Genomic DNA, 26,542 nt, shown 5'->3' on the forward strand with positions numbered 1-26,542 from the left:
AGAACAAACAGCAGCTGATGGCTTCGCACCCCTGCCTCTTCCCACTTACCTACCTCCATCACTCACTTGCCTGTTCAACTGAAAACACATGGCAGGCAAGGCCTTCAAGGAGTGATCAGTCACAATTGCCTTCTAATGCTTCTGCCCTGGAGCTTGCAGGTAACTTATTTGCAAGATCCTGGATATCTCCAAACTGCTCCAAAGAAATCTTTTGAGTCCATAGGACAGGTCTTTGTGGGAGGGATTTAGCAAAAGCAAACTGATAGTCCCTCTTCTTAAACAAGTTAGACTGTTCCTGTTGAGGCCCATCTCTTGGTAGGTATCTCAGCAGTAGGACCAGCGGATAAATCTAGTCTCATAGCTAGCTCTGAGGTGCAGAAAACACAACAGCAAGACCATCTTTCTGAATAAGCATGCTTCCTTCTGCACAAAACCTGTACTGTTAGCTGATACGCTATGGAGAGAGGAGCGACATGCTCATCTCATGTCGTTGTTTGAAAAGACTCCTGTCACCTTGTAAACCAAGGGTACTATAGCAGACCTGGAAGGAAAACTTATTTATAAAATACACGTGCATGCACAGATTTGATGTCCTCATAACTGAAGTACATGATGGCAACTGGAGGCCTCCTGCAGCACAGGAGACAACTGGATTTCACACTGTGCAATTTATATTACTCAAACCTGTTATTTAAAGACTTGACTGAGCACTGAAACTGCACTAACAGTTGTTCATGGATTAAGGCAGGATCCTCTTGGACTGATCATTCTCCAGTTAATTTAGTAGTGGCTAAAACTGTTTAGGTCACCAGGATTTGTTATCATACTGAAATGACAACCTTTTGCACTTTGGGGTGGCAAGTACCCATACAAGCTGTTTGCATAAACCTAATTGCAAACCTAAATAAGACCTGGTTTCCTCACAAAAGTTAAAGTAAATAAAATATTTCAACTATATTCAAGACTTTTTGTTTTGTTCTGTTTTCAAACAAAAAGAATACATGAATTTGAATGTTTTATTCTCCACAGAATTGGACATAGCATTATGCTGAGTTTAGAAAAACAAAAACCTTGAAAACCCTCACTGCAGGAGTAGCCTGATGCTTTAGTCAAGACTGGTTTGCATCTAGCTGAGCCACTTAGCAGTTTGCACCATGCTGAGTGCCAGCCTCAGCTTTAGGAGAGCTTATTAGCTCTGAAGGGTGTTACACATTGAGCCTGTAAGAGTGGCAAGCTCCTCTCCGCAATTCCTGGAATCCAGAAATTTGGGCAACGCAGTGCAGGCATACAAAAGTGGTTCCACATGGCTCAGCTCACATCCAAAAAAGTTTCCGCTTAGCAACAGCCATGAAGGGCCAGGGAGAGATCACACAGGGCTTTTGGTTTTTCTGCACTCTGTTTCTCTGTGTTGCAGGGCGTTGAACGTTTACTAGGCTACATGGTTACCTAAAAGACTCCAACAAGCTACAGAGTTGAATAGTAAGTCACTGACTGTAGGAAAAGTTCTCCCAGTACCCAGTATGTGTGATACTACTAAGTCCAATGGGACCCAAACTTCTTGGTTTTGTTACAGACTACCAGGGTGTCTCTTTACCAGGTTTTTCAACATTTCTGGAAGCATGGACAGACATTCAAACAATTCTCCATAGAGCTGCTGAGCTCAACATGCTTTTCTAGTTCCAGTTCTGCAGCAGTATCAATAGTTTCCTCCAGTGCTGTATGTGAATTAATAATCTTTTTCAAACTACCTCTGCGCACACAGCACAGACAATACACAGCATGCATCCACCCAGCACATTCAGCACACCTCATTGTGAACTTGGCTATAAAGTTATCTCACACAGGTGACTTCCTCTCCAAATCAAAAATGACAATATAGTATTTACACTTCTAGAATAGGATAGTTCAGTTGAAAGGGACCTATACCAGTATGATTGTTTCCACATTGATTTAGAAAAGCTGGAATCATGCTGCTTCACTTATGTAAAAAGTATACAACAGTAAGACAAAGCATGAGTCAGTTAAGGCCACAAAAGAGTTGTGAAGATGATGTAAAAACTTACAGTTCATTATACCTGCCTTCTTCTCCCTCACTCTTAAGCACAGATGTCACAACATGCTGCCCGATATGAATGAGCTCAAGGTACAGATTCAACTTTGTTTTGTGGACAGATCATCATCAAAAAAATAGTGCAATTTCTACATAAACACTTAGGCCTTCTGCAAATTTTAAGGTGTGCTGGTGGGGTGTCATTTGTTAGCTAACGTGTTTCAAGCGTTTTGAAACATCAGCATCTAGCCACAAAAACAATGTTGGGGCTAGTTAAGTTCATTGAAGTATTATCTTATCCATAGCACAATCCTTCGTGTTTTAACATTCCATTTACATTTGGTGCAATTATTTTGAACAGTTGATTAAAACTACATAATGAACATGTTATAAACCAAACTTATTAATACATGTGTTTCCCTAAGTCTAGCCAAGTCCTAAGCTTCATATTCCAGTTTAACGCATTACAGTAAGTGCTCTTGCTCATCCCTTTTCCCTATTACGGTTGCAGGTAAGCAATTTTTTGGCCTGATATACTATGTTAACTTGAATCTCTACTAAAATAAGGGTTAAAGCTAGTCTAAGCAATCCATTTTCTGTTCCAAGTTTGCGTGGCAACAATGCCAGATGGCTTTGAAACGGACCCACCGCTGGCCAAGGCCAAGCCAATCAGTGATGGTGGTAGCGAACCTGTGATAACGTGTTTAAGAAAGGGAAAAGTTACTGCGCAGCAGTATTTGCAGTGAGAGAGGAGCAAGAATATGAGAGAAACATTTCTGCAGATACCAAGGTTAGCGAAGAAGCAGGGGGAGGAGGTGCTCCAGGTGCCAGAGCAGCGGTTCCCCTGCAACCTGTAGTGAAGACCATGGTGAAGCAGGCTCAGGCTGTCCCACTGCAGCCCATGGACCCTGGAGCAGGTATCTGCCTACACCCCGTGGAGTACTCCACACAAGAGCAGGTGGATGCCTAAAGGAAGCTGTGACCCTGTGGGAAGCCTGCACCTGGCAGGACCTGTGGCCCATGGAGAGAGAGAAGCCCACGCTGGAGCAGGTTTGCTGTTAGTGACCCCATGGGGGGACCCACGCTGGAGCAGTCTGTTCCTGAAGGACTGCACCCTAAGAAGGAGACCCACACTGGAGCAGTTCGTGAAGAACTGTAGCCCGTGGGCAGGACTCACACTGGAGAAGTCATGGAGGACTGTCTCCTGTGAGAGGGACCCCACGTTGGAGCAGGGGAAGCGTGTGAGCAGTCCTCCCCCTGAGGAAGAAGCAGCAGCAGAAACAACAGTGTGATGAACTGACCACAATCCCCATCCCCTTTCCCCCTGCACCACTCAGGGGGAGGAGGGAGAAATCGGAATAAAGTTAAACGTGGGAAAGAAGGAAGGGGTGGGGGGAAGGTGTTTTAAGATTTGGTTTTATTTCTCATTACTCCTCTCTGAGTTGATTGGTATAAATTACATTTTTCCCAATTCAAGCCTGTTTTGCCCATGACAGTAAATGCTGAGTGATCTCCCTGTCCTTACCTCGACCCATGATCCTGTTGTTATATTATTCTCTCCCCTGTCCAGTTGAGGAGGGGGAGAGATAGAGTGGCTTTGGTGGGCACCGGGCATCCAGCCAGGGTCAAACCACCACACATACATACATTTATTATCTATAAAAGGTAAAAATTTCAACTGCACTGGCTTCAATTCACAGCTCCCAGCTCTTTGGGTAGCAACAGGTCATAAGTGCTCTTAGAGGTTATTGCACTTACACATCTTGTTCACCACATGCCTCACAACTATTATATGGCACTCACAGGAAGACATAGCCAACAGCAAACACTTAAACTAGAACTGTCACCCAGAGAGAATCCCACAGAACCATAGTTCTAAGTCGCCCTTTCATCACTAAGACATTTTGTTCCTTCATTTCAGAAGCAAGTACATTAACATATCATTACCTAGGAGCTGGTTGCTTGCTACAACTTTCATAACCAGTAGGTACGGTTGCTCTTCATCTGTTTCAGTGCACATTGACCATGCTCAGTCTAAGGAGCCTTCAGCCAAACACTCAGGCAGCATTCCTACAGACTTTTGTGGGAGCAGTAACCTTTCGCATAGGGAACTTGATCAAGGAGCAATATTAAGTTGCTACAGTCAGTTCCAGGAAGACCACTTCAGCAGAGTCTTAATGATCCTTTCTTGTTTTGTTATTACCACTAATCAGTTGATCTTAACTTCGTAATGTTTCCAAATCCTTTAGGGTCCATTCTGTAGCTGTATGTGCTAAGATAGCACAAATTTATTAAACGCACTGTAGTATTTAAATAATGTACTGATAAGGAGTGTGAATTAAATATGTATTTATTGACTTTGTGAACTTGCTAATGAAATCTCTGCTCTGCAAAGTGCACATCACCTCCCTCTCCCAGTCCTCCAAATATGCTACACACAGCAAAGCCCCTCTGTGCCCACGCTCTCTACAGAGAGCATCTGCTCACTAGACTCCAAAAATTCAGTGTTCACATCATCCTTTTTCCATTCAAAGGAAAAGGATGACCTAAGGATTTGACTTAAAATAGTAGCATCTAATATGTTATCATCTTGATAAGAATTTTATACTGCTGTCTTCAGAATACGTCACAACACATAAGTCAGAAAAGACATTTATTATAATACAAACTCGTTTATGAATATCTATGATAAATAATGTAGAAAATCATTATACAACCCCTTATAAGCTATAGGACAAGTCATACATGATTTCTGCAGTAATTTTACCTTAATTGTCCACGTTCCAGGCTCTGGATCCTTGACATTTACTACCTTTGCAGAGTTGTGGATATTTAGCAATTCATTCAGTCCTGATCCTTTACCGATCTGCTTGCCTAAAACAATATGGAGTAAATACAGTAGGGGGTAAATACAGCATCACCTAAAAAATAGACATTAAATACAATATTGTTCTTCAGTACTGATATATTTTTGATACTTGACTTACTCGCTACTTAGTGGTCAGTGACACTTACAACAATCAAAGTTCCCTGTAATTCTTTGCCAGAATACTAAAAATGCTAATTTATTTTCACTCTTTTAATGTACTTGTGAAATTTAATACAGCCTGCAACAATACAGAGCTATGGGAAACCCAGAAGCCATAAGCAAAACAAGTTCTTTGCAGAAAATACTCAGCTCTCAGTGAAAAGAGGCAGCACAGAAACAAACTCCCTCCAAGGAGACCTTAGAACAGACTTACCCTAACCTACCTGTCAGCTGCCAGCCCATTCACTCTTCCATCCTCTAGACCTATTTCAAGCAGGATAATCTCCACAAGTAAAAAAAAATTATAAACCAGGTTCTCCTGGCAGGAGGGGCATTAGCATGTGACTAAAGGTAGGAACGCATATTGATCCTCACAGGGAATTTAGCCTGTTAGACATTATAGACATCAGCAAAAGAGTTCAAGTTTTCATACTGCACCATACCACACTTTCTAGGTACACAAACATACGGATGGTTGTATGCAGGAACTGGTTCTCTATAGATGCATTTTGCTCCCTCAAGGCTGACTACAAAGTACCATCAGCACTAAAAACACATCTGGTTCTCTCAGAGCACTAAAGGGAAAGTTGAAGTTGAGAATGGCGTGTCCCAGTGTCAATTTTTAAGACCTTATTAGGCATGCCTTGACTAACTTCAGTGCAACTATGTGGATTTAGATGCACGGAGCTGGAGAAAGGAAAACATATAGATGGGGTCAAAGCTTCAGCTAAGTCTAACAGTTGCACCCAGGATTGTGTGTTGTCATGGTTCAAAGACAGACACTGAGTAAATTTCTTTCCTGTAAACAAAGAATGCCTCAGTGGAGGACAAACCAGATTACATTGCAGGAAACCCATCCTGTGCATGACATGAATTTTAGGAAAGCAAACTTCCAGCTCTTCAAAGAGTTAGTCAATAGGACCCTTTGGGAGACTGTCCTCAGTGACAAGGGCACAGAATAGAGCAGGCAGATCTTTAAGGATGCTTTCCATAGAGAACAAGAGCTCTCGATCCCCAGGTGTAAGGAATCAGGAAAGCAAGGCAAGAGACTGGCATGGCTGAGCGGAGACCTGCTGGTCAAACTAAAAGGCAAGAAGGAACTGCACAGGCAGTGGAAGCAGGGACAGGTATCCTGGGAAGAGCATAGGAACACTGTCTGGTTGTGTAGGGATGGAGTCAGGAAGGCCAAGATGCAGCTGCAGCTGAACTTGGCAAGGAACGCAAAGAATAAGGGCTTCTACAGGTACGTAAGCCAGAAAAGGAAAGTTAAAGAAAGTGCACCCCCCTGATGAGCAAGACTGGAAACCTGGTAACAATGGACAAGGAGAAGGCTGAGGTACTTAATGACTTTTTTTGCTTCAGTCTTCACTGGCAACCTCTCTTCCCATGCCTCTCAAGTGGATAGTCTGCAAGACAAGGACAAAGTCTCTCCCACTGTAAGAGATCAGGCTCGTGACCACCTGAGGAACCTGAATATACATAAGTGTATGGGACCTAATGAGATGCATCCCAGAGTCCTAAGGGAATTGTCTGATGTAGTTGCCAAGCCACTCTCCATGATATTCGAAAAGTCATGGCAGTCAGGTGAAGTCCCTCGTGACTGGAAAAAGGGAAACATTGCATCCATTTTTAAAAAGACCAGAAAGGAGGACCCTGGGAACTACCAATTTGTCAGCTTCACCTCTGTGCCAGGGAAGATCACAGAATAGATCCTCATAGAAGCTGGGCTAAAGCACATGGAGGACAGGGAGGTGATTCAAGACTCAGCACAGCTTCACCAACGGCAAGTCCTGCCTGACCAACCTAGTGGCCTTCTATAATGGAGGGACTACATCAGTGGACAAGGGAAGGGCTACGGATATCATTTGTCTGCACTTCTGTAAGGCTTTTGACACGATCCCCCACAACATCCTTCTCTCTAAATTGTGAGAGATAAGGATTTGATGGGTGGACTGTTCTGTGGGTGAGGAATTGGTTGGATGGTTGCATCCAGAGGGTAGTGGTCAATGGCTCGATATCCAGATGGAGATCAGTGACAAGTGGTGTCCCTCAGGGTTCTGTACTGGGACCAGTGCTGTCTAATTTCTCCATCAATGACACAGACAGTGGGATCGAATGCACCCTCAGCAAGTTTGCAGAGGACACCAAGCTGAGTGGCGAAGTTAGTACACCTGAGGGTCAGGATGCCATCCAGAGGGACCTGGACAAGCTCGAGAAGTGGGCCCACATGAACCTCATGAGGTTTGACAAGGCCAAGTACAAGGTCCTGCACCTGGGCCAGGGCAATCCCCGATATCAATACAGGCTGGGGATGAGGGGATTGAGAGCAGTCCTGCTGAGAAGGATGTGGGAGGCACTGGCGGACAAAAAGCTGGACATGAGCCAGCAATGTGAGCTTGCAGCCCAGAAGGCCAACCGTATCCTGGGCTGCATGGAGAGAAGTGTGGCCAGCAGGTCAAGGGAGGTGATTCTGTGCCTCTACTCTGCTCTGGTGAGACCCCACTTCAAGTACAGCTCTGGAGTCCTCAGTACAAGACATGGACCTGTTGGAGCAAATCCAGAGGAGGACCACAAAAACGACCAGCGGGCTGGAGCACCTCTCCTATGAGGACAGGCTGAGAGAATAGGGGTTGTTCAGCCTGGAGAAGAGAAGCCTCTGAGGAGACCTTACTGCAGCCCTTCCCCAAATGGGGACTATAAGAAAGATGAGGGCAATCTTTTTAGCAGGGCCTGTTGCAACAGGATGAGTAATGGTCTCAAACTAAATGAGAGCAGATTTAGGCTAAATAGAAGGAAGACATTTTTTTTTACAATGAGAGTGGTGAAACACTGGCACAGGCTGCCCAGAGAAGTGGTAGAAGCCCCATCCCTGGAAACATTCAAGGTCAGGTTAGTTGAGGCTCTGAGCATCCTCATCCAGTTGAACATGTCCCTGTTCACTGCAGGGGGATTGGACTAGATGACCTTTAAAGGTCCCTTCCAACCCAAACTATTCTATGATTCTATTTCTGAAATATTAAAACTTAAGCTATATCTTCGCAAAAAGTCATTCAGAGAACACAAAGTATGATCTGAATTTATTTCTAGAGTGCTGTTCCAGGTTCCTAAGGCATCAACATAACAATGAACAGTGGATTTGTTCAAAGTCTCTTCAATTACAAATTAGCATCTGACTCTCTCATTGCATTCCCCATCATGCACTGTTCAGCTAGAGATGGGGACATCAGATAAGGTTTGATTCTGAATGCTCTCATAGTTCAAAGAATCCAGACCTTTGTTTACCTTTCACCACATAAAAAACAACCATCACATACAACCCCTAAATGACAGCTCAGTGACTACATAAATACATGAAAAACAAAAGCATCCAGAAATTTGGAATGCATTTCAAATTTCTGGACACTGTTGTTTTTCATATATTTATGTAATCACTGAACCATCATTCTGTGAGAAAGTAGATGAAGGAGTCATCACTGTGGGAAAATAGATGGAGACTAGATGAAGTGGTTAGAATAGGAAGCTTTTCCAGATTACTCTGAGTCAAACAAATGGAACATTTGGAACTATTTAAATATCAGAAGCGCATATATCTGAAGATCCTGTATTTTAAAAATAAAATAAAATTTAAAAATATCCTGAAATCCTGATACTGGTTTTCAAAATGTGAAAGATATTTATGAATCACAAACATAGTCTTCCCTATTGGAGACAGTAGAAACTTTCTCTTTTCATTTGCCAGCACAAAAGGTATAAACTGCTTCACCTAATGGATTGTGAATTTCAATTGCTGGTGAAGGACCACTCAAGGACACTGTAACCTCTTTCAGACTTGGATCAAAAGGGATCTGCCAAGTATTTACAGCCATGGTCAAATGGTCCGTAGACAAGAGATGCACTTTGGAGGCTTGAACTGCTTCTTCAACCCATTTTAACACCTAGAAAAGAAAAATAACAGTTGTTATTATACTGTCAACAGTATTTGCTGTTGAAATATTTTCTGCTGAAGTACCGTCCCTACTGCCTTGAAGAGATTCCATGTTAACAGAAGATCACTGCTTCCACCTATGATCCTATTGTCTGATGATACGCAGCTACCACATCACCCTGAGCAAACACAGTGGTAAAGGACTTGCCTAATACAATCACCCAATGCATCCATTTCAACAAAGATATTCTGGAGACAGTACAAACAGGATGTCAACTTGTATCATGAACACAGAAGAGCACAGGAATATAGAAAGAAAAGACAACAGCATGCCAGGAATATACAGGAAATAAAGCACCAAGATCAAAGCGAAGGTATGCTTCAATTTCTACTGTCCACTGTAAGAATCAATACACATATGACAAAACAGCCTGGAAAAACAAGGACCAAAACTATACGCACTACCAGTGCAGTTACCAATTCTGAAGTGAATAGGCTTATTAGCCCTAACGTGGCAAATACATGTTAAAAAATATTAATACTTAAAAGACATGCAATTTTAATAGAAGATACTACTGAAGCCATGATCAGTATGATGTTTAAGAGTACAGAAACAGACCTGGATACACCTCTACACAACATCCACATGCACACTTTTGAAAAGGAAATAAAGATACAAATCTATGTGTATTTCTGGTCATCGACTAACTACTAATTGCCTAAAGCAAGAAGGAGAACTCCCTCATCTAGATGTGCTGAATAACTGCCACCTATGGACATTTTCAATTTTTTTTCCCCTAAAACACCTAATACAAGTTGCTATTAGGCATAGCATACAGGTTGGAATAGAGGGAAAAAATGCTTTAGAAGAGAAATCTTCGTGACTCAAACCATATTTGTGTCTTACAGAATTATAGTCCTTAACTTTAAAGATTTTCAACCAATTATTAACAAATTAAAAAAAAAAAAAAACCACAACAACAAACAAGCATTATCACTTATTTCAAGAGAAAAAAACAATGGTAGCCAAAACCTAGACAGAGTCTAAGGTCTTTGAACTACTCTTTCAACTGCTACTACTACTACTAACTCTGGAGTTGAGCACTATCACATCACTCAGCATCAATAAGATCACCCAGACTGACGGAAATAGGGTCATACAAGTGATGTCAGATTTCCCAGAGTACATCATACATAGCTTGCCTCAGGTTTGTGGTAGGCAAGAGGAGATGAGATGATATTTTGCCAAACTATAAAATTAGAATAATATATGCAGATGACACTACTATAAGATTTGTATATATAACCTGATTTATCCACATGTTTGGTCTCGGTGGCAAGGTATTGGCAGCAAAGTGGCCTCTGTGAGAGGAGAGCAGAGGCTGCCCCACGCTGGACACACAGCCCCAGGCAGTTATGGAACAGCCTCACCACAGCCACAGCTGAGCCCTTCAGCCACACTGGTGACATCACTGTGTAAAAGTATTTAAGAAAGGTCAAAATGCTGCCTAGGCAGTGACAGCTATGGAAAAAAAAAAGTGTGAGAAACAGCCCTACAATACCCAGGTAAGACAAGGAGGGGAGGCAGTGCTGCAGGTGCTAGAGCAGAGATCTCACTGCAGCCTAAGGGGATACCAGATGGAGCAGGTATTTCCCTGCAGCACGTGGAACGCCCCATGCCAGAGCAGAATTTTCCTGACAAGACTGCAGCCCATGGGAGAGACCACAGTGAAGGAGAAGAGTGTGAGGAGGAAGCAGCAGCAGAGAGAAAGTCCTATGTGCTGACCACAACCCTCATCTCCCTGTGGCACTGGGCAGAGGTGGGAAGGAGGAGTTGGGAACAAAGTTGATTGAGCTGGGAAAAATGCAGGGAAAGCTGTTCATACTTGCCCTTGTTTGAATGAGCAATTAAACATCTATTTTAATTGGCAACAAATTAATTTTCCTTAAGACCAATTTGTTTTGCCCTCAACAGTGACTGGTAAGAGATTTCCCTCTCTATCTCACCCCATTTCTCCTATTTTCTCCCCCTGCCCAGCTGCTGGGTGTGAGCAAGCAGCTGAGTGAGAGCTCAGCTGTTAGCCAAGACTAATGCACTGCAATCAAAAAATCCAACCTCCCCCCCAAAAACACCTTGCCTATCAAAATAAATTATACTACAACAGCTCTGTACCTCACAGAACTGTAGCATATTTATTTTTTTTAATCACATTGAAGCAATATTGGTTTAATATAACATTGTGAATCATAAAATGGTTTGGGTTGGAAAGGACCTCAAAGATCATCTAGTTCCAGCCCCCCTGCCATGGCAGGGACACCTCTCACTAGACCAGATTGCTCAAGGCTCCAATCAACCTGTTCTTGAACACGTCCAGGGATGGAGCATCCACAGCTTCCTTAGGCAACCTGTTCCGGTGTCTCACCACCCTCAGGGTCAGGAACGTCTTCCTTGTATGTAGCCTAAACCTGCCCCCTCCCAGCTTCCAACCATTACCCCTCATCCTATCACTGCAGGCCCTTGTAAAAAGTCCCTCCCCAGCCTTCTTGTAGGCCCCCTTCAGGTACTGGAAAGCCGCTAGAAGGTCTCCCTGGAGCCTTCTCTTTTCCCCATTCCCTCAGCCTGTCCTCATAGGAAAGGTGTTCCAACCCTCTGACCATCTTGGTAGCCCTCCTCTGGACTCTCTCCAACAGCTCCATGTCTTTCTTGTGTTGGGAACTCCAGAGCTGGATGCAGTATTCCAGGCGGGGTCTCACAAGGGCAAAGCAGAGGGGCAGAATCACCTTCCTCGACCTGCTGGCCACGCATTTTTTGATGCAGCCCAGGATACGGTTGGCTTTCTGGGCTGCAAGCACACCCTGTTGGCTCACGTTCATCCTATCATTCACCAGCACACCCAAGTCCTTCTTCCCAGGACTACTCTCAATCCATTCATTGCCCAGCCTGTATCTGTGCTTGGGCTTGCCCCGACCCAGGTGCAGGACCTTGCACTTGGCCTTGTTAAACTTCATGAAGTTGGCACAGGCCCACCTCTCAAGCCTGTCAAGGTCCCTCTGGATGGCACCCCTTCCCTCCAGCGTGTTGACCTCACCACACAAACTTGGTGTTGTCAGCAACCTTGCTGAAGGTGCACTCAATGCCACTGTCCATGTCATCAATAAAGACATTAAACAGCACCAGTCCCAGTACCGATCCCTGAGGAACACCGAATGTCAATGGTCTCCACTCAAGACATCAAGCTAATGATCACAACTCTTTCAGTGTGACCTTCCAGACAATTTCTTATCCACCAAGTGGTCCATTTGTCAATCAATATCTTTCCAATTTGGAGACCAGGATGTTGTGCGGGTCAGTGTTGAAGGCTTTGCACAAGTCCAGATAGATGACATCAGTTGCTCTTCCCTTGTCAAGTGACGCTGTTATTTTATTGTAAAAGGCCACCAGATTCATCAGGTAGGACTTTCCCTTGGTGAAGCCATGTTGGTTGCCACCAATCACCACCACCTTTTCCATGTGACATAGCAGAGCCTTCAGGAGGATCTGCTCCATGATCGTGCCAGGCACATATGTGAGACTGATTCACAATAATTTTTGTACCATGATTCTAGGTTATAGTTAACCATGGCTGCATTCAGAACCATCTTTTAAAGGAGCTTTTTATTATGACAGTTCAACTGGTCAGTGCACAAAACTTGGAAAGCAACAATAAACTAACCTAGGCATGTCATCAGTCAGCAACAGAAGGCTCAAGAATAAATCCTTAGCTCTAAGACTCAATTCAACACACTAGCCCCAACAAGCCTCATTCCCTCAGCATCTTGAGCATAATTTGCATATGGGTCATACCATAGGCTTCTGTGTGAGATAACTTTGTGATAGAAACTAGATTGCAGCCTGTTTTAAATAAAAGTGTACTTGTTCTTATATGTTATACTATGAATACCCCGCAACCATTGTGCAAATGTGAAAGAAGTTTAAATAAGTGAAGGACATCATTCAAAATGCATTTGAAACGGTGGGGGCATATTTTCATAAATTATTGGTGGATCATGGCCTAGACAGGTGTACCTTACACTGGGTAAAAAACTGATTGGACAGCTGAGTGCAGTTGTGGTGAACAGAGTTAAATGCAGTTGACAGCCAGTCACATGCAGTGTTCCCCAGGGCTCAGTGTTGAGGCCAGTGTTTAATACCTTTATCAATGGATTGAGTGTACCCTCAGAAAGTTTGCAGATGACACCAAAATGTGTGGGAGTGTTGATTTGCTCAAGGGTAGGAAGGCTCTGCAGAGGGATTTGGACAGGCTGGATCGATGGCCCAAGGCCAATTGTATGAGGTTTAATAAAGCAAAGTGCCAGGTCCAGCACTTGGGTCACAACAACCCCATGCAGTGCTACAGGCTTGGGGATGAGTGGCTGGAAAGCTGCCAGGCAGAAAAGCCGGGGGGTGATGGTCGACAGCCGGCTGAACATGAGCCAGCAGTGTGCCCAGGTGGCCAAGAAGGTCAACAGCATCCTGGCCTGTGTCAGAAATGGCGTGGCCAGCAGGAGTAGGGAGGTGATAGTGCCCCTGAACTTCGCACTGGTGAGGCCACACCTCGAATGGTGTGTGCAGTTTTGGGCCCCTCACTACAAGAAGGACATTAAGGTGGTGGAGCATGTTCAGAGAAGGCAAATGAAGCTGGTGAAGGGTCTGGAGAACAGGTCTTATGAGAAGCAGCTGAGGGAACTGGGGTTGTTTAGTCTGGAGAAGAGGAGGCTGAGGGGAGACCTTATTGCTCTCTACAACTACCTGATAGGAGGTTACAGTGAGGTGGGAGTTGAGTTCTTCTCCCAGGTAACTAGCAAATGGACAAGAAGAAATGGACTCAAGTTGTGGTAGGGGAGGTTTAGAGTGGATATTAGGAAAAATTTCTTTACTGAAAGAGTGGTCAAACATTGGAACAGGCTCCCCAGGGAAGTGGCAGTGTCACCATCACTAGAGGTGTTCAAAAAACCTGTTGACGTAGCACTTGTAGACATGGTTGAGGGGGCATGTTGGTGTTGGGTTGACATGTGAACTTGATCTTAGAGGTCTTTTCCAACCTTACTGATTCTATGATTATCCCTCCACTATGCCTCACCTGAGACATGCTGAATGCTCCCATCACAATGTGAAGTGAAACAGCATTTGCCATATAATAATAGTACCATGTGCCCTTAGTAAAAGGCTCTGCATACATTTTTATAGAAAACTGAATAAAGAAAGGCTGAAAGGAGGATCCAGGAAACTACAGACCTGCCTCAGTCTGACCTCGGTGCCAGGGAAGGTCATGGAGCAGATCATCCCGAGTGCCATCACAAGTCATTTACAGAACAACCACGTGACCAGTCAGCACAGGTTTATGAAAGGCAGGTCCTGCTTAACAAACCCGATCTCCTTCTATGACAAGATGATCTGCCTGATGGACGAGGGAAAGGCTGTGGATATTGTTTACCTCAACCACCATAAAGCCTTCAACACTGTTTCCCACAGAATTCTAGTGAAGAAACTGGCTGCTCATGGCTTGGATGAGCATACGCTCTGCTGGGTAAAACACTGGCTGGACAGCCAGGCCCAAAGCATGGTGGTGAATGGAGTTAAACCCAGCTGGCAGCCGGTCACAACTGGGGTTCTGCAGGGGTCAGTACTAGGGCCACTTCTGTTTAACATATTTATCAATGATCTTGATGAAGGGATAGAATGCACCCTTAGTAAGTTTGCAGATGACACCAAGTCAGCTGGGAGTGTTGATCTCCTTGAAGGTAGGGAGGCTCTACAGAGGGACTTGGACAGGCTGGATCAAGGGGCAGAGGCCAAATGGATGAGTTTCAACAAGGCCAAGTGCTGGGTCCTGCACCTGGGCCACAACAACCCCATGCAGTGCTACAGGCTTGGGGAAGAGGAGCTGGAAAGCTGCCTGGCGGAAAAGGACCTGGGGGTGCTGACTGACAGGCAGCTGAATACGAGTCAGCAGTGTGCCCAGGTGCCCAAAAAAGCCAATGGCATCCTGGCTTGTGTTAGGAATACTGTGGTCAGCAGGAGTAGGGAGGTGATCATCCCCCTGTACTCAGCACTGGTGAGGCCACACCTCAAGTACTGTGTTCAGTTTTGGGCACCTCAATACAAGACAGACATTGAGGTGCTGGAGAGAGTGCAGAGAAGGGCAACAAAGATGGTGAAAGGCCTAGACAGTAACTCTTATGAAAGAGCTGCTGAGGGAACTGGGGCTATTTTGTCTTAAGAAAAGGAGGCTGCAGGGAGACCTTACTGCTCTCTACAACTACCTGAGAGGACATTGTAGAGAGGTAGGTGCTGGTCTCTTCTCACAGGTAATTAACAATAGAACAAGAGGCAATGGACTCAAGCTGCACCAGGGTAGGTTTAGGCTAGACATTAGGAAAAAATTTTTCACTGAAAGGCTTGTCAGGCATTGGAATGGGCTGCCCAGGGAGGTGGTGGAGTCACTATCCTTTATTGTGTTTAAAGGTTGTTTAGATGTGCTGCTTGGAGATATGGTTTAGGGTTGTACTTGGTAGAGTAGGGTTGAGGTTTGGACTTGATTATCTCAAAGGTCTCTTCCAACCTGAATAATTCTATGATTCCATCACTTGAAATGCAAGCAACAGCTATTTAATGATGCACAGCAGTCTAGTGGACTTTAAGAGAAGAATAAAGAGCACTAAGTGAAGTGTATACAATTTTTTTCTACTCCTTTCCCCTGTCAATGACAAAAAAGTAATTTCAGTTAGCCATAAAGTCAATTCAGACAACACTCTGCCACAAAATACCAACATAATTTCAAATAGTATTGGGAAAAGAAGAGCCTGCCTTGCACCCCAACTCCTCACACATTGCCAAAAACACCTGTATACTTGCAGCTACAAAGCTACTCTGATTCTTTTAAAGGAAGTTGCTGGCCTTTGGACAGAAGAGACATATCTGGCATAAAAGACTTGTTTCAACTTCTGCTGGGCCACCTTTCTCCTAATCACAGACTGTCAAGCACTTCTTGGGCATGTTCTGCAGAGAACAGGCATCAACTATTTTTTGGGTGTGGAATGGAAGCAACTCTTTAGGTTTTGGTTTCTTTGTTGAGACAATCCAGTATAGGGTTCACCGCATGTGACCAGGCTGGTTTTCATCAAGGTGAAGATACACCTTACAAGAAATGGCAGCTAAGCCCCCTGATAAAAATCCAGTAAGTAGTTCATCAGTATGCAATCAAATCAGGTCAAAAATCTAACCTGAAGGGCACATCTTTTGCTGTTTCACCGAGTCTACTAGCAATGGAAAACACTGGTCCCAAGGGGTTAGCTTCCACACTGCTTTGACAAAGTTAAAGTGCAATCGAACTACCACTATATGATCCAGATATGATTCAATTGATTTGCAGAGCTGCATACTGAATATGATTCCTTATGACATTTCCCAGTGCAGCCGGAAAAGTTTGTCAATAAAACTACTTTTTAACAAAGTCAGAGAGATGACATGTCCGAGACAGAACACTTTGAACACACAGCTACCAATGCACAACAAAAAAAATAGTATCAACTAACTGAAGACCACCAGAATTGATATCACTAGATTACTTAAGAAAACTCAACATAGCTAATTCTTTATGTTCTCTAAGAGAAGGTAACATTTTCCTCCATCTCCACCCTCTCCCTTTGCTCCCATCTTTGACTCTCATGTTACGAATATTCATTCAAAACCTATCCAAGTTCACTAGACCAATTTAAGGTGTAAGCATATAAATGTAAACTTAACACAACAGTTAATCTTATTTCTTTAAAACAGTAACAAACACTAAAAGGAAAAAAAAAAAAAAAAGAAAAAAAACGAACCACACCAAAACCCCCAACCTATTTTAACACCCCTTTGATTTCAGAAGGCTTCAAAAATGTCAGCTTCAAAGAAAATAAATCTCCAGTCTTGGATTTTTAGATCAATTTTAAATAGCTGAGTTTAAATTAAGGGAATTTTCAACAGGACAGCTGAGTACATGCTAAGTTTTGTGGTCCCTGCTGGAAGTACATAATTTGTAGGCAATGAAAACAAATTCTGGGGATGTAAAAAATATTTCAGCATTTACCAAGATCCAATCTGAGTCCAGATTGAGCTCAAACTTTTCTTTTTTAAATCTCTACCAAGTTATTTTTTGTTCTTAATGAAAACAGTCCTCCACCATGCAAGAGCTTTCTAGACACTTTTACTCATCTGCTATATTTTGATAATTTAGCTAATGGAATAGATGTAAAATTAAAAAGAAAAGTATTGCCATAGTTTCATCTTAGATGTATAACATGCATTTCAAGGATACTAGGTTTCCATCTGTGTATCTTACATTTATCTGCTCTTGAAGCACATCACTATGTTCTTCTGGTTCTGATTATCTTTTAGTATTAATGACACAATTAATTTTGTTATCTTTCGTCTTTCAGGGCACATGAAGTGGAAGGTGACAGGGACCAGTCAGCATGAATTTTTCCAAAGGAGGCAGTGGTTAGTGAATTGAACTTTTCCACCCAGTGTACCTTTAACAGATGAGGACATAAATACAAATCACTGCCAGGATTCTAAAAGAACTACCTCCTACTTCTGTAGCTCCTATCATTTGTTAAACTGGGGGAAAAAAAAAAAAACACCACATCAAAACATAGACAACTTTGCATCATCTTCCTCTTCTGAAATCTACGAAGCAAAAGTAAGTAGGGCTACAAAAACATCTAATGTTTCTGAAGAGCAGGCATACACATTTTATATTTTGACTTGCTGTGAATACAAAGAAAAGTGGGGCTGGCTCAAGATCTTCAGGGAAGTCCAACCAACACTTGAGGCACTGGCTCTCAAGCACACATTTTGCCAACTATGTCTGACCTTAGGCATATAGAAATATTATTTCCTTATATAAATACATATTGATCTAGTTACATAAAGTATGACTTTTAGACCCTCCAGTTCCTATAATTGTACATTAACTAAGTTGACATGGGTTCTGTCCTCATTCTTCTATTTTTAGTTTGTGCAATTACTTCACATAACTGCAAAGTTGTTACATTAGCCACACCACCTTAATCTCTATGGTCCTTAATCAAAAAGGGAACACCACATTTCTATCTCACAGGAGTGTTATGCGAACAGACACAGCAATGAATTACTTAGATACTTACAGTAACTGCTGTAAACCTTAGCTAAAATTCCAGTGTATTAATTGTATGCAGGCTGGCTGATGATCCTGAGGCTACTTAGGGCTTCTCTTATAACAGAAATTGCCCTTAAAAAAAATGCATCATCCCAGGGAAGAATTGCGTTGTGCAATCGCAATTTCAGAACAAAGAAACTAAGAATATCTTTGTTTTCAACCCAAGTATACATCAGAAGTAGAAGCTACTGACAGCAAGAAAAGGTCTTAAATTCAAGATGGAACGCAACTTCAGCTTTTGAGAGTTTTTCCAATTTCAAAAATGGAAGGTAGAGTGACCCAGCTGTCTTAAGTCTGGCAGTAATTTGCTCATATATTTAAATTTTTCCCCAAAGTTCAATAGGCAATTCTGGGAGAGCAGTTTCCCAATCCCGTCATTCCAAAAACGTTTGCAATACTGCTGTAACACTTTGGAAGTAGATTCTCCCCCCCTCCCCCCACCCTTTGGGACCCTTACAAAAAGTTCCCAAAACAACAGCAGCTTTTGTTGTTCTGCCAAAATGTAACTTGATGAATATTGTTAAGAGGGGGAAGGGCAAATACAGAAATAATTTATAACATTTCTCCAGAGAATTTGCTCTTGCAACCTGCCCTACTGTCAGGTCATTTCTTGGAATGCATACTAAAACCTGGAAAATCTATGGAGCTTGGTCTCTATTCCCATTTGTTTATTCTGGGTCTCAAGAATATTTCTCAGTCAAAGCAACAGGATTTGAGTTAACTGTTTCATTGCTTAAGTATATGTAGGTTCATACTTCCCCCAAAGAGAAAAATATTCTACTAATACTTTTAAATGCAGATCTAAAAATATGACTGAGTGCACGTGAAAGTTACATGTATAATTCATGATTTATTTTTGTAGTATAACTGTAATTACATGCATAAAAACACAACTGAAAAGTTTCTTACTGTTGAATCTCAAGCTTTTCGAAGTTAGGAAACACAAGAATTAAGCCTGCCTGCTTTCAACTCTTTAAAATATCCCTTTGGAGTTGCTTTATGACAGTCCTTATATCCATAATTACAGCCTATTTTTTCCAGAGAATCCAAGTTCCATATAAACCAGAGAAAGGACAGCTGTAACTTTTTTTTTTTCTTTCCTTGCTTGGCATTCAACGTACAATACATACCTTCAGAGTAGAAGCATACTCTCCCAGGCAGCATTCAGCTGCTTCTCCCATGAAACCATTCCTTCTTTTTCTATGAAAATGGATACTCACAGGTCTATGTAAGAAACTTTAATCCTAAACTGTAATTTTGAGCTTTTGACTTTGTCACCTTCATATTATTCTTGTAAAGCAGTGGTGAGGCCTTTTACATTTTTAACAAAGTGAAACAAAATTTAAAATTGCTTCCTCATGTAGCATCATTCAAACATATGCCTGGTTCATACACAATACAGACCTTTAACGCTAACCCGAGCCATGTAGGTGTAAATCCTAGGTTGCTATCCTCTGTGAAGACAGCAGAAATAGGATGTTTTTCCAGTGTGTTTTAGAGACTTCTGTTCACAGCAAAGCATTCATGAGCGTGAAGAATACTGGACTCCCTTCTAGATCGACATGATCTTACACACATTAATCTTCTGCACCTTCCCCACAAGAACGTCCCCTTTTGCACCATTCCTTTTAACATGTTCTGTTACCAGTCCTATCCTATCCCTGTCTTCAGTCCCCTCCCAAATTCCTCTCATTACCACTTTTAACCACAGGCTTCTCACCCAAATTCCAAACTTTTTTTTTCACCCAATCTAGTGTCATCCAACTTTCAAGTCACTCAACAATACCCCTTTTTTCCAAAAACAGTCAACACCATGTCTCCAGTCTCCTTCACAGTCATTCTCAGTTCTCCTCCCATCAATGTTCTGTATACTGAACATACATTTCTACTTATTCTAAAAAAAAAAAAAAAAAAGTGTAAGAATGCTGTATTTTTAAGCAGCCTAGGGAAAATTTTCCCTTCTTATAGGAAGGCTAGAATAAGAAAAATCAAGTAGGAGTTTCAATACTAAAAGAAATTGAAAACTACTACTACACTAGTTCAGTCCACATGAGTTGAAGAAGCTTTAGCCATGCTGATCAGTCCAATTCATCAGACACAGTAATGACTCATTTTTACCACAAATAATCAAAGTGACCTGGAGGTGTGATCTGTAACCACTGATGACTCAATCTCCACTGTTTTTAAGCTAGGCCAAATTCATATTCTGCTCATTATCCTGTTCATCTTAACACCGGTTCTGACATAAGTACAAACCTTTGGGCAGCAGAATCAGTTACAGGAATTTCCTTACTATACTTCATTATGAGTGGAATAAGTAAGTGTGGTGTAATACAGCTTCAGTTCAAGTCAAAATTAGTACCTTCTGGAAAGATACAGATAAAATTTGGTACGGTTATGAAAACACACAATCTCTTCTTAACACGAGAATTTAACCCATGTTTGATAAGTTCTCAATGCATTTTAATTTCAAGCAATTATTGCAAGTTAAGCCCTGAGCCTACAAAAGCAGCCACACAACCTCACTTCAGCCAACAAAATCCCACCTTAAAGAAACACCTTTCAAGATCAGGACTTAAATGCTTTGATAAAATAAGCATAACAACTTTTCCAAGACACTGGAGACAAAATGAGAATGCTACCATTCTTTTGGATGGAAAGACATTAATTTTATAACTGATTCAATAGGATAAATGTCTCAAAACTAGAGAAAATTTTCAAACTAAGACCACTTAATATGTAGTTAAGTATGGTTGTCGTCGCTAGTTGTTAATAAAAGTAGAACTTCAAAACCAAAATTTGAACAGTAAAGGACTCTGATCACAAAATACTTTTCCTCCCCTACAGACTTGGAATGAGATAATCAAAATTTATGTCATAATCAAATATGACAAAAATATATTTGGCCTGTTACTATTAGAAAAATGTCATGATTTTTGAGTACAGAGTTACCTCTGGAGATGATGGTACACCTGATAACCCAAATAAAGGAAAAATCTAGAAGAATTTTAGACAATAAAAAATCTTGTGCTTTGTACTGTAAGAACATTGTTATTAATCTAATGCATAGAAACAATGGCAAATTTGTTAAAATATGACCCTCCTCTCATACTGTTAGAAGAACTTTATTCAGCAAATAAGTGGAGATACTTATATAAATATAAGCTTTGCTGGACTGAACCCAACACAACTTTGTCAATCAACAATAATTTTGACCAAGTTAACTGCAGTAGTTGAGATCACAACATCTTTTTCAGAACTTAGTCTTCTTCATAAGACAAGTATTGGATAAGTATCAACTATTGTTTTGTTGTGTTTCCTTGTAGCTAGCTTATAATATTGCTTCATCTCCACTTAATGCACGAAGGGCAAGCCCGAGAGGAATGGCTTGAAATTTTATACACTAAAAATAGCTTTGTTTGGGTTTTTTGGGGGTAGAACAATCAAAAATGTTTTAACAAAACAAGACATTGGTCTGGCAAAGTATTCACAGCCAGTGACTCTGTAGCCCTTTCCTAATCTACAATTCAGCATGAGATGTCTCTAAGCCCAAAACAGTGAATATGTTTTAGCATTTATAAACTTAACTGCCTATTCAGATAAAAAAAAAAGAGTGCAATTTATTTCTGTTGAATCTTGCCTGAAGGATATACTATAAACAGCTGATGCAGATTACTGCTACATCTCATGTTCATTTGCATCATACCCACTGGCAGATACGCTCCTTGAAAACAGGATTTCTGACCCAGAACTGAAATCTACAGTGAAGGTTCTATTGGGATGACAGTGTTTTGGTAAACCCATTTTCACAGCCCCTTAGCCCAGACACAGCTTTATGTAAGGTCAACAATCACCAAAATTATTTAAGAGTCTTTTGGGTTTGGTTTTAATGCAAACTGTTCAGCGGTTATTGTAGAAGACTTCTGGAAATTATTTAGAGGGTTTATTTTTGTCTGTGTTTGTTTTGTTTGGTGGTTTTTTGTTTGGTTTTGTTTGTATGTTTGTTTTACATAGGCCATCTCTTACAACCTGCAGCCACTGAAAGGGGATGCAATTATATAAAGCAGCGTACCCTTCCCACCCCGTCAAAAAAGCCCTGCAAGAGTAGCACCTACCGATATCACCACTTGTTAATAGCAATCTCTGGCTCTTGTGCAGGCCATGGTCTGTCTAGCCTGCAGATGAGGAGCCCATTAATTGCTCAGAGGAAATGCCAAGATAAAGTGGGAAGGAGGCTACCGAAACCCCCCACTTAAAACCGTACTCAAAATTTGAAGACAGACTAACCATTCAAGCAGAATCTGGTATTCTTAGAAATGGGAAAGTGCCAAGAAGTTCAGAAAGCAGAGGCAGGCAGCTGACAAAATAGTGCATGCCAGCTCCACTTAAGAACATGGTGTTGCCTAGCACCTACAAGTGGCTTTTTCTGCTCACTTTTACCTCCCCAAAGCAGAAGAAAACAAAACCAAAACAATCAAATAAAAACTTAATCCTAAAAATTCAGTCCTGGCAAACAGGTACATTGGCAGTACCATGATCCCTTCTGTATAAAGGGATTTCATGGAGTCTCACAGAGAAGTTTTACCCTTCACATGCAAATAGCAGCAAAATGCAGGTCAGGAGCTGCACAGACCTCACAGCTAATTTCTTTTCCTCTAACTTTTAAACCTAACTAACTTTTGGGGGGTAAATCCTCTGGGAAGTTCCTCCTTTCTATCACCTTCACATCACTGCCAATATCTTATAACATCCCCAATAAAGAACTTCAGTTTTTCTAAGCAATAACAGCAGAAAACTGTAATTTATCTCCAACATTTGTCATTCTCCAAATTCTAGGAAAGAAAGAAAAAGGAGCAAATCAAAGTAAACTTTTAATTAAAAAAAATCTCATCTAGTTATTGCCTATACCAGGAAGTCAAAAATGTTTACATTTAAAAACAATTCCAGCTCCCCAGATAACTAACATGTGATTTCACCTCTCCAAATTATTTTCTCATGCACTATTGAAATTTCAATTCTGCCCAAGGCTCATTGGAGTTTTCAAAGAAAATAATCATTCAAGGCTGTGGGTCAGCAATCACGATTACCAGGAGGTCAGCAGAGCTGTCAAAAGTATTTAAACAGTAGCCTCAATTAAAGAGTTACCACAGTTACTTTGTGAACAACGGACACCTGCTACCTCACAACTACCTGTCCATAATGTGAGGAACATTTTTGTCCAGGCTTATTAACAATCTTTTTCTTGCTAACCAAATGCTCATTTAAAGCTGATACTGCACACTCACTCAGAGTAGTAAAGCCACTGGGCTACTTAGGGTACAGAACTGCTCCTTATTTTAAAGGCTCTCCTCCTGGAAGCCTTCTGGCACAGGTAGAGTGAAGTTGGTGAGGTTCTGTTTAGATACAGCAGTTCACACCTCCCAAACATAAATAAAAGTCACAGAATTGCATCCTGATATAGCAAACAGAAAAAGAAGGAAGGGAAACATGGAATAGAGTCCACATACCAACAGTAGGACATTCAGAATTCCCCCCAATGGTCCCTAACTCACAACCAGGGAATTTAAATATTTAGAGTATAAGCCCCTGCCTTATTTTCTCTATATCTTGCAGAATTCAAGCAAAGTTACCTCATTAACTTGTTTTTTGTCCAAGTGAAAAACTTGACCAGAACTTGTTGAAGCAATTTCTTCATAGACCTTGTAACCAATATGACCCCGGTCATCACAGTCTCCAGTCAGCACAAATACTACCTGCATTTAAAAAAAAAATAATAAAAAAATCGTTTGGCACATGGTGCAAACTACAAAAACTTTGCAAGGGCAGCATTAAGGCACAACAACAAAAGAGTTGTATCACTTGGCATGGATTCATATTACTTTGCGTGAAAGATAGCCACATTACACTCACTACTAATGGAAAAAGCAATGAAGAAGGAAAGGAACAAGAGAAGAATCTCTTCAGAAATGATACTCATCTATCAGCACTTATACGTCACAGGATACTAATTCCAGAACAATATAAAAACATCCACAGAAGTGGTAAGCTGACCAACAATACATATGCTGGTAGAAGGTTCAGTTGCACTATTTAATTCACAATATTAAAACTTAAAGGAATATTTCTTTTTTCTGATATGGTTATCAGTTAACTCTCTATTTTAAAAGTTCCCCAGAATGGCAGTACCATGGTCCCTTCTGTAAAAAGATTTCATTGAGTCTCACATAGGAGAATTTTACCCTTCAATATTGAGAAAACTGGGCATTAAATACATAAACCAGCTCAGAATGTAAATCCCCTCTGTACCTGTGACTGTTTCTGTTGAATGAGTTGAAGTACTTCATGGGCAAGTCTATAATCTTTGGATCGTGCATCAGTAAACACATAGATGAAAGAACCAGGAAGCGAAATTTCTAGAGCAATCTTTATTGCCCCAATGCTCATCTCCGGACAGTCTCCACCACCCTGTCCACAATTAGAAGAAAAACAAAGTATTTTTCTAAGAAAAAAGAACATACCAACAGTTACTTTCTTTTGGGACTTTCAAGACAGACACTTTCTCAGCTTCTAATACTTTATTCACTTTTTTTATCCTCAGCATTTTATGGTTTCTGCAGAGTTGTATCACAGACTCACACTCACAAGCAGCAACTGCAACTAGTCCTTAGGGAAAATAAAGTCAAAGGAAGGGTTGTGGTTAACCCTGAAAATGGTTGGTGTCATGGTCACTCTTGTCTTTACTGGGAGCACCATGTTTTGTTTAGCTCTAGCTCTTGTGACAGCTCCATTTCCTATACTCGCACGCTCCCTTATTGGCTGACAATTTAATTGCTCCGGTAGCATGCAGCAGTCATGGGAGGTCATGGTCATAGACACAGATGGGAAATGATCTCAGCCAAGCAGTACTGAGCTCCAGGAGGACCTTTGGATACCAGAACAGCAAGAACTTGACCTAGACTTCACATTGCAGGGCAGCCAGTGCTGGGAGCTCAGCAGAGTGAGCACAGGTCATGTGTTCCCAGTGACCTGTATTGCTAAGTAGACAGCTGCATAGCTGGAGATTTTTCAGACCGTATGTTCAACCAAAATGCTTCCATTATGACTTTATTTAAGTTATATGAAAGGATCAGTTTCCTCTTCCTAAACTAAGGATAAGGGGAAAATACTGTTTAAATCAAAGTTCACTTTAGCTTACATGAAAATTAACATCATCTTGAAGACAGAACTTTCCAAAGAGTTGAATTTAAACTGTAAAATCTGCCCCTGTAAACAGCAACAGATTTCTGCACTTTCACGATTAAATGTAAAAGTTATTTATTTTATTTCTACAATCAACAGCTCTTACAGAATATTACTTCCATTAAGTTGTCATTTTTACACTGAGAAATACTCAAATAAGGCCTTTTCATAACTGTTGATGCAAACGTATAGGCATCTGTATCACAGGGTCACATAACACTCAAAAATTCTGTGAATACGCTTTACAAGATTTTTATATAGACATGATTTAAGCATATTGCTTATGCAAATAAGTATCCATTGTGAAAACTATTTAATACGAGAATACACAAAAAACAATTTGTTTAACTCAAAAAAAAAAAAAAAAAAGACACTAAGAAGCCACTGCTGCCCAAGTACTGTCATGCTGGCCATAAGAATGATTCACAGTTAATTACAGATGAAACATAGGGAACATGGAATCAACTTATGAGATGTCAAAGGAAGACTTCTTTTAACACTTTGAATGTAAAAGGAACAGGGACTAGTTTCTTCAGTGAAATGTACATAGACTAATTTTTACCTGATGTCAAATGCTAGCCAAAAGCCTATTTCTAATGTCATGTACCGACCCTCCAATCGTTCTGTGACCAGATGAATTTATTGGAAAACAAGAGCTGGGCTTATCCTGATTCCAGGAAGGACAAGTTTTGCAGCATTCCCAGAGAGCATATTTTGATCTAACACGTTTTATACATAAGACTCCTTAAAATAATTTATCTTCACTTTAATTTTAGCTTTGTTCATTAATGAGAATATACTCTCTACACTCTTTTTCAAAATAAGCCTACCTTAATTTCCCCTACTTCCACGATATCAGTTTGTGCATCTTTTAACTGCCTTTCTAGGAAAAATACTAATAACAAACATGTGGGAAGAGTTCACATTTTCTGGGAGAACTACTGCAAGATGACTTGTCAGTCCTGTTCCAATCACTTCTTTAATTTATATTTTGGCCCTTCACCAATATAATGAATGAATACAAGTCAGTGGAAGTCTTAGCTGAATGAGCATGTCTTGAAAGTAATTACAAATTATGC

At 41.2% G+C, this 26,542-nt stretch overlaps 1 protein-coding gene across 1 annotated transcript in view; it reads right to left on the bottom strand.

Moving 5' to 3' along the window:
- HMCN1 (hemicentin 1) overlaps positions 1 to 26,542 on the bottom strand; it is a 223,361-nt gene that overhangs the window by 163,372 nt on the left and 33,447 nt on the right. The window contains exons 3-6 of the mRNA XM_086463037.1: positions 24,531 to 24,689; positions 23,855 to 23,977; positions 8,842 to 9,013; positions 4,818 to 4,924 (exon numbers count right to left, since the gene is read on the bottom strand). Coding sequence (XP_086319163.1) covers positions 4,818 to 4,924; positions 8,842 to 9,013; positions 23,855 to 23,977; positions 24,531 to 24,689 — 561 coding nt within the window. The remainder of the gene's footprint in view (positions 1 to 4,817; positions 4,925 to 8,841; positions 9,014 to 23,854; positions 23,978 to 24,530; positions 24,690 to 26,542) is intronic.

The sequence above is a fragment of the Leptosomus discolor genome, chromosome 3 (genome assembly GCF_034619465.1).
Source record: "Leptosomus discolor isolate bLepDis1 chromosome 3, bLepDis1.hap2, whole genome shotgun sequence".
Taxonomy (NCBI): Eukaryota; Metazoa; Chordata; class Aves; order Leptosomiformes; family Leptosomidae; genus Leptosomus; species Leptosomus discolor.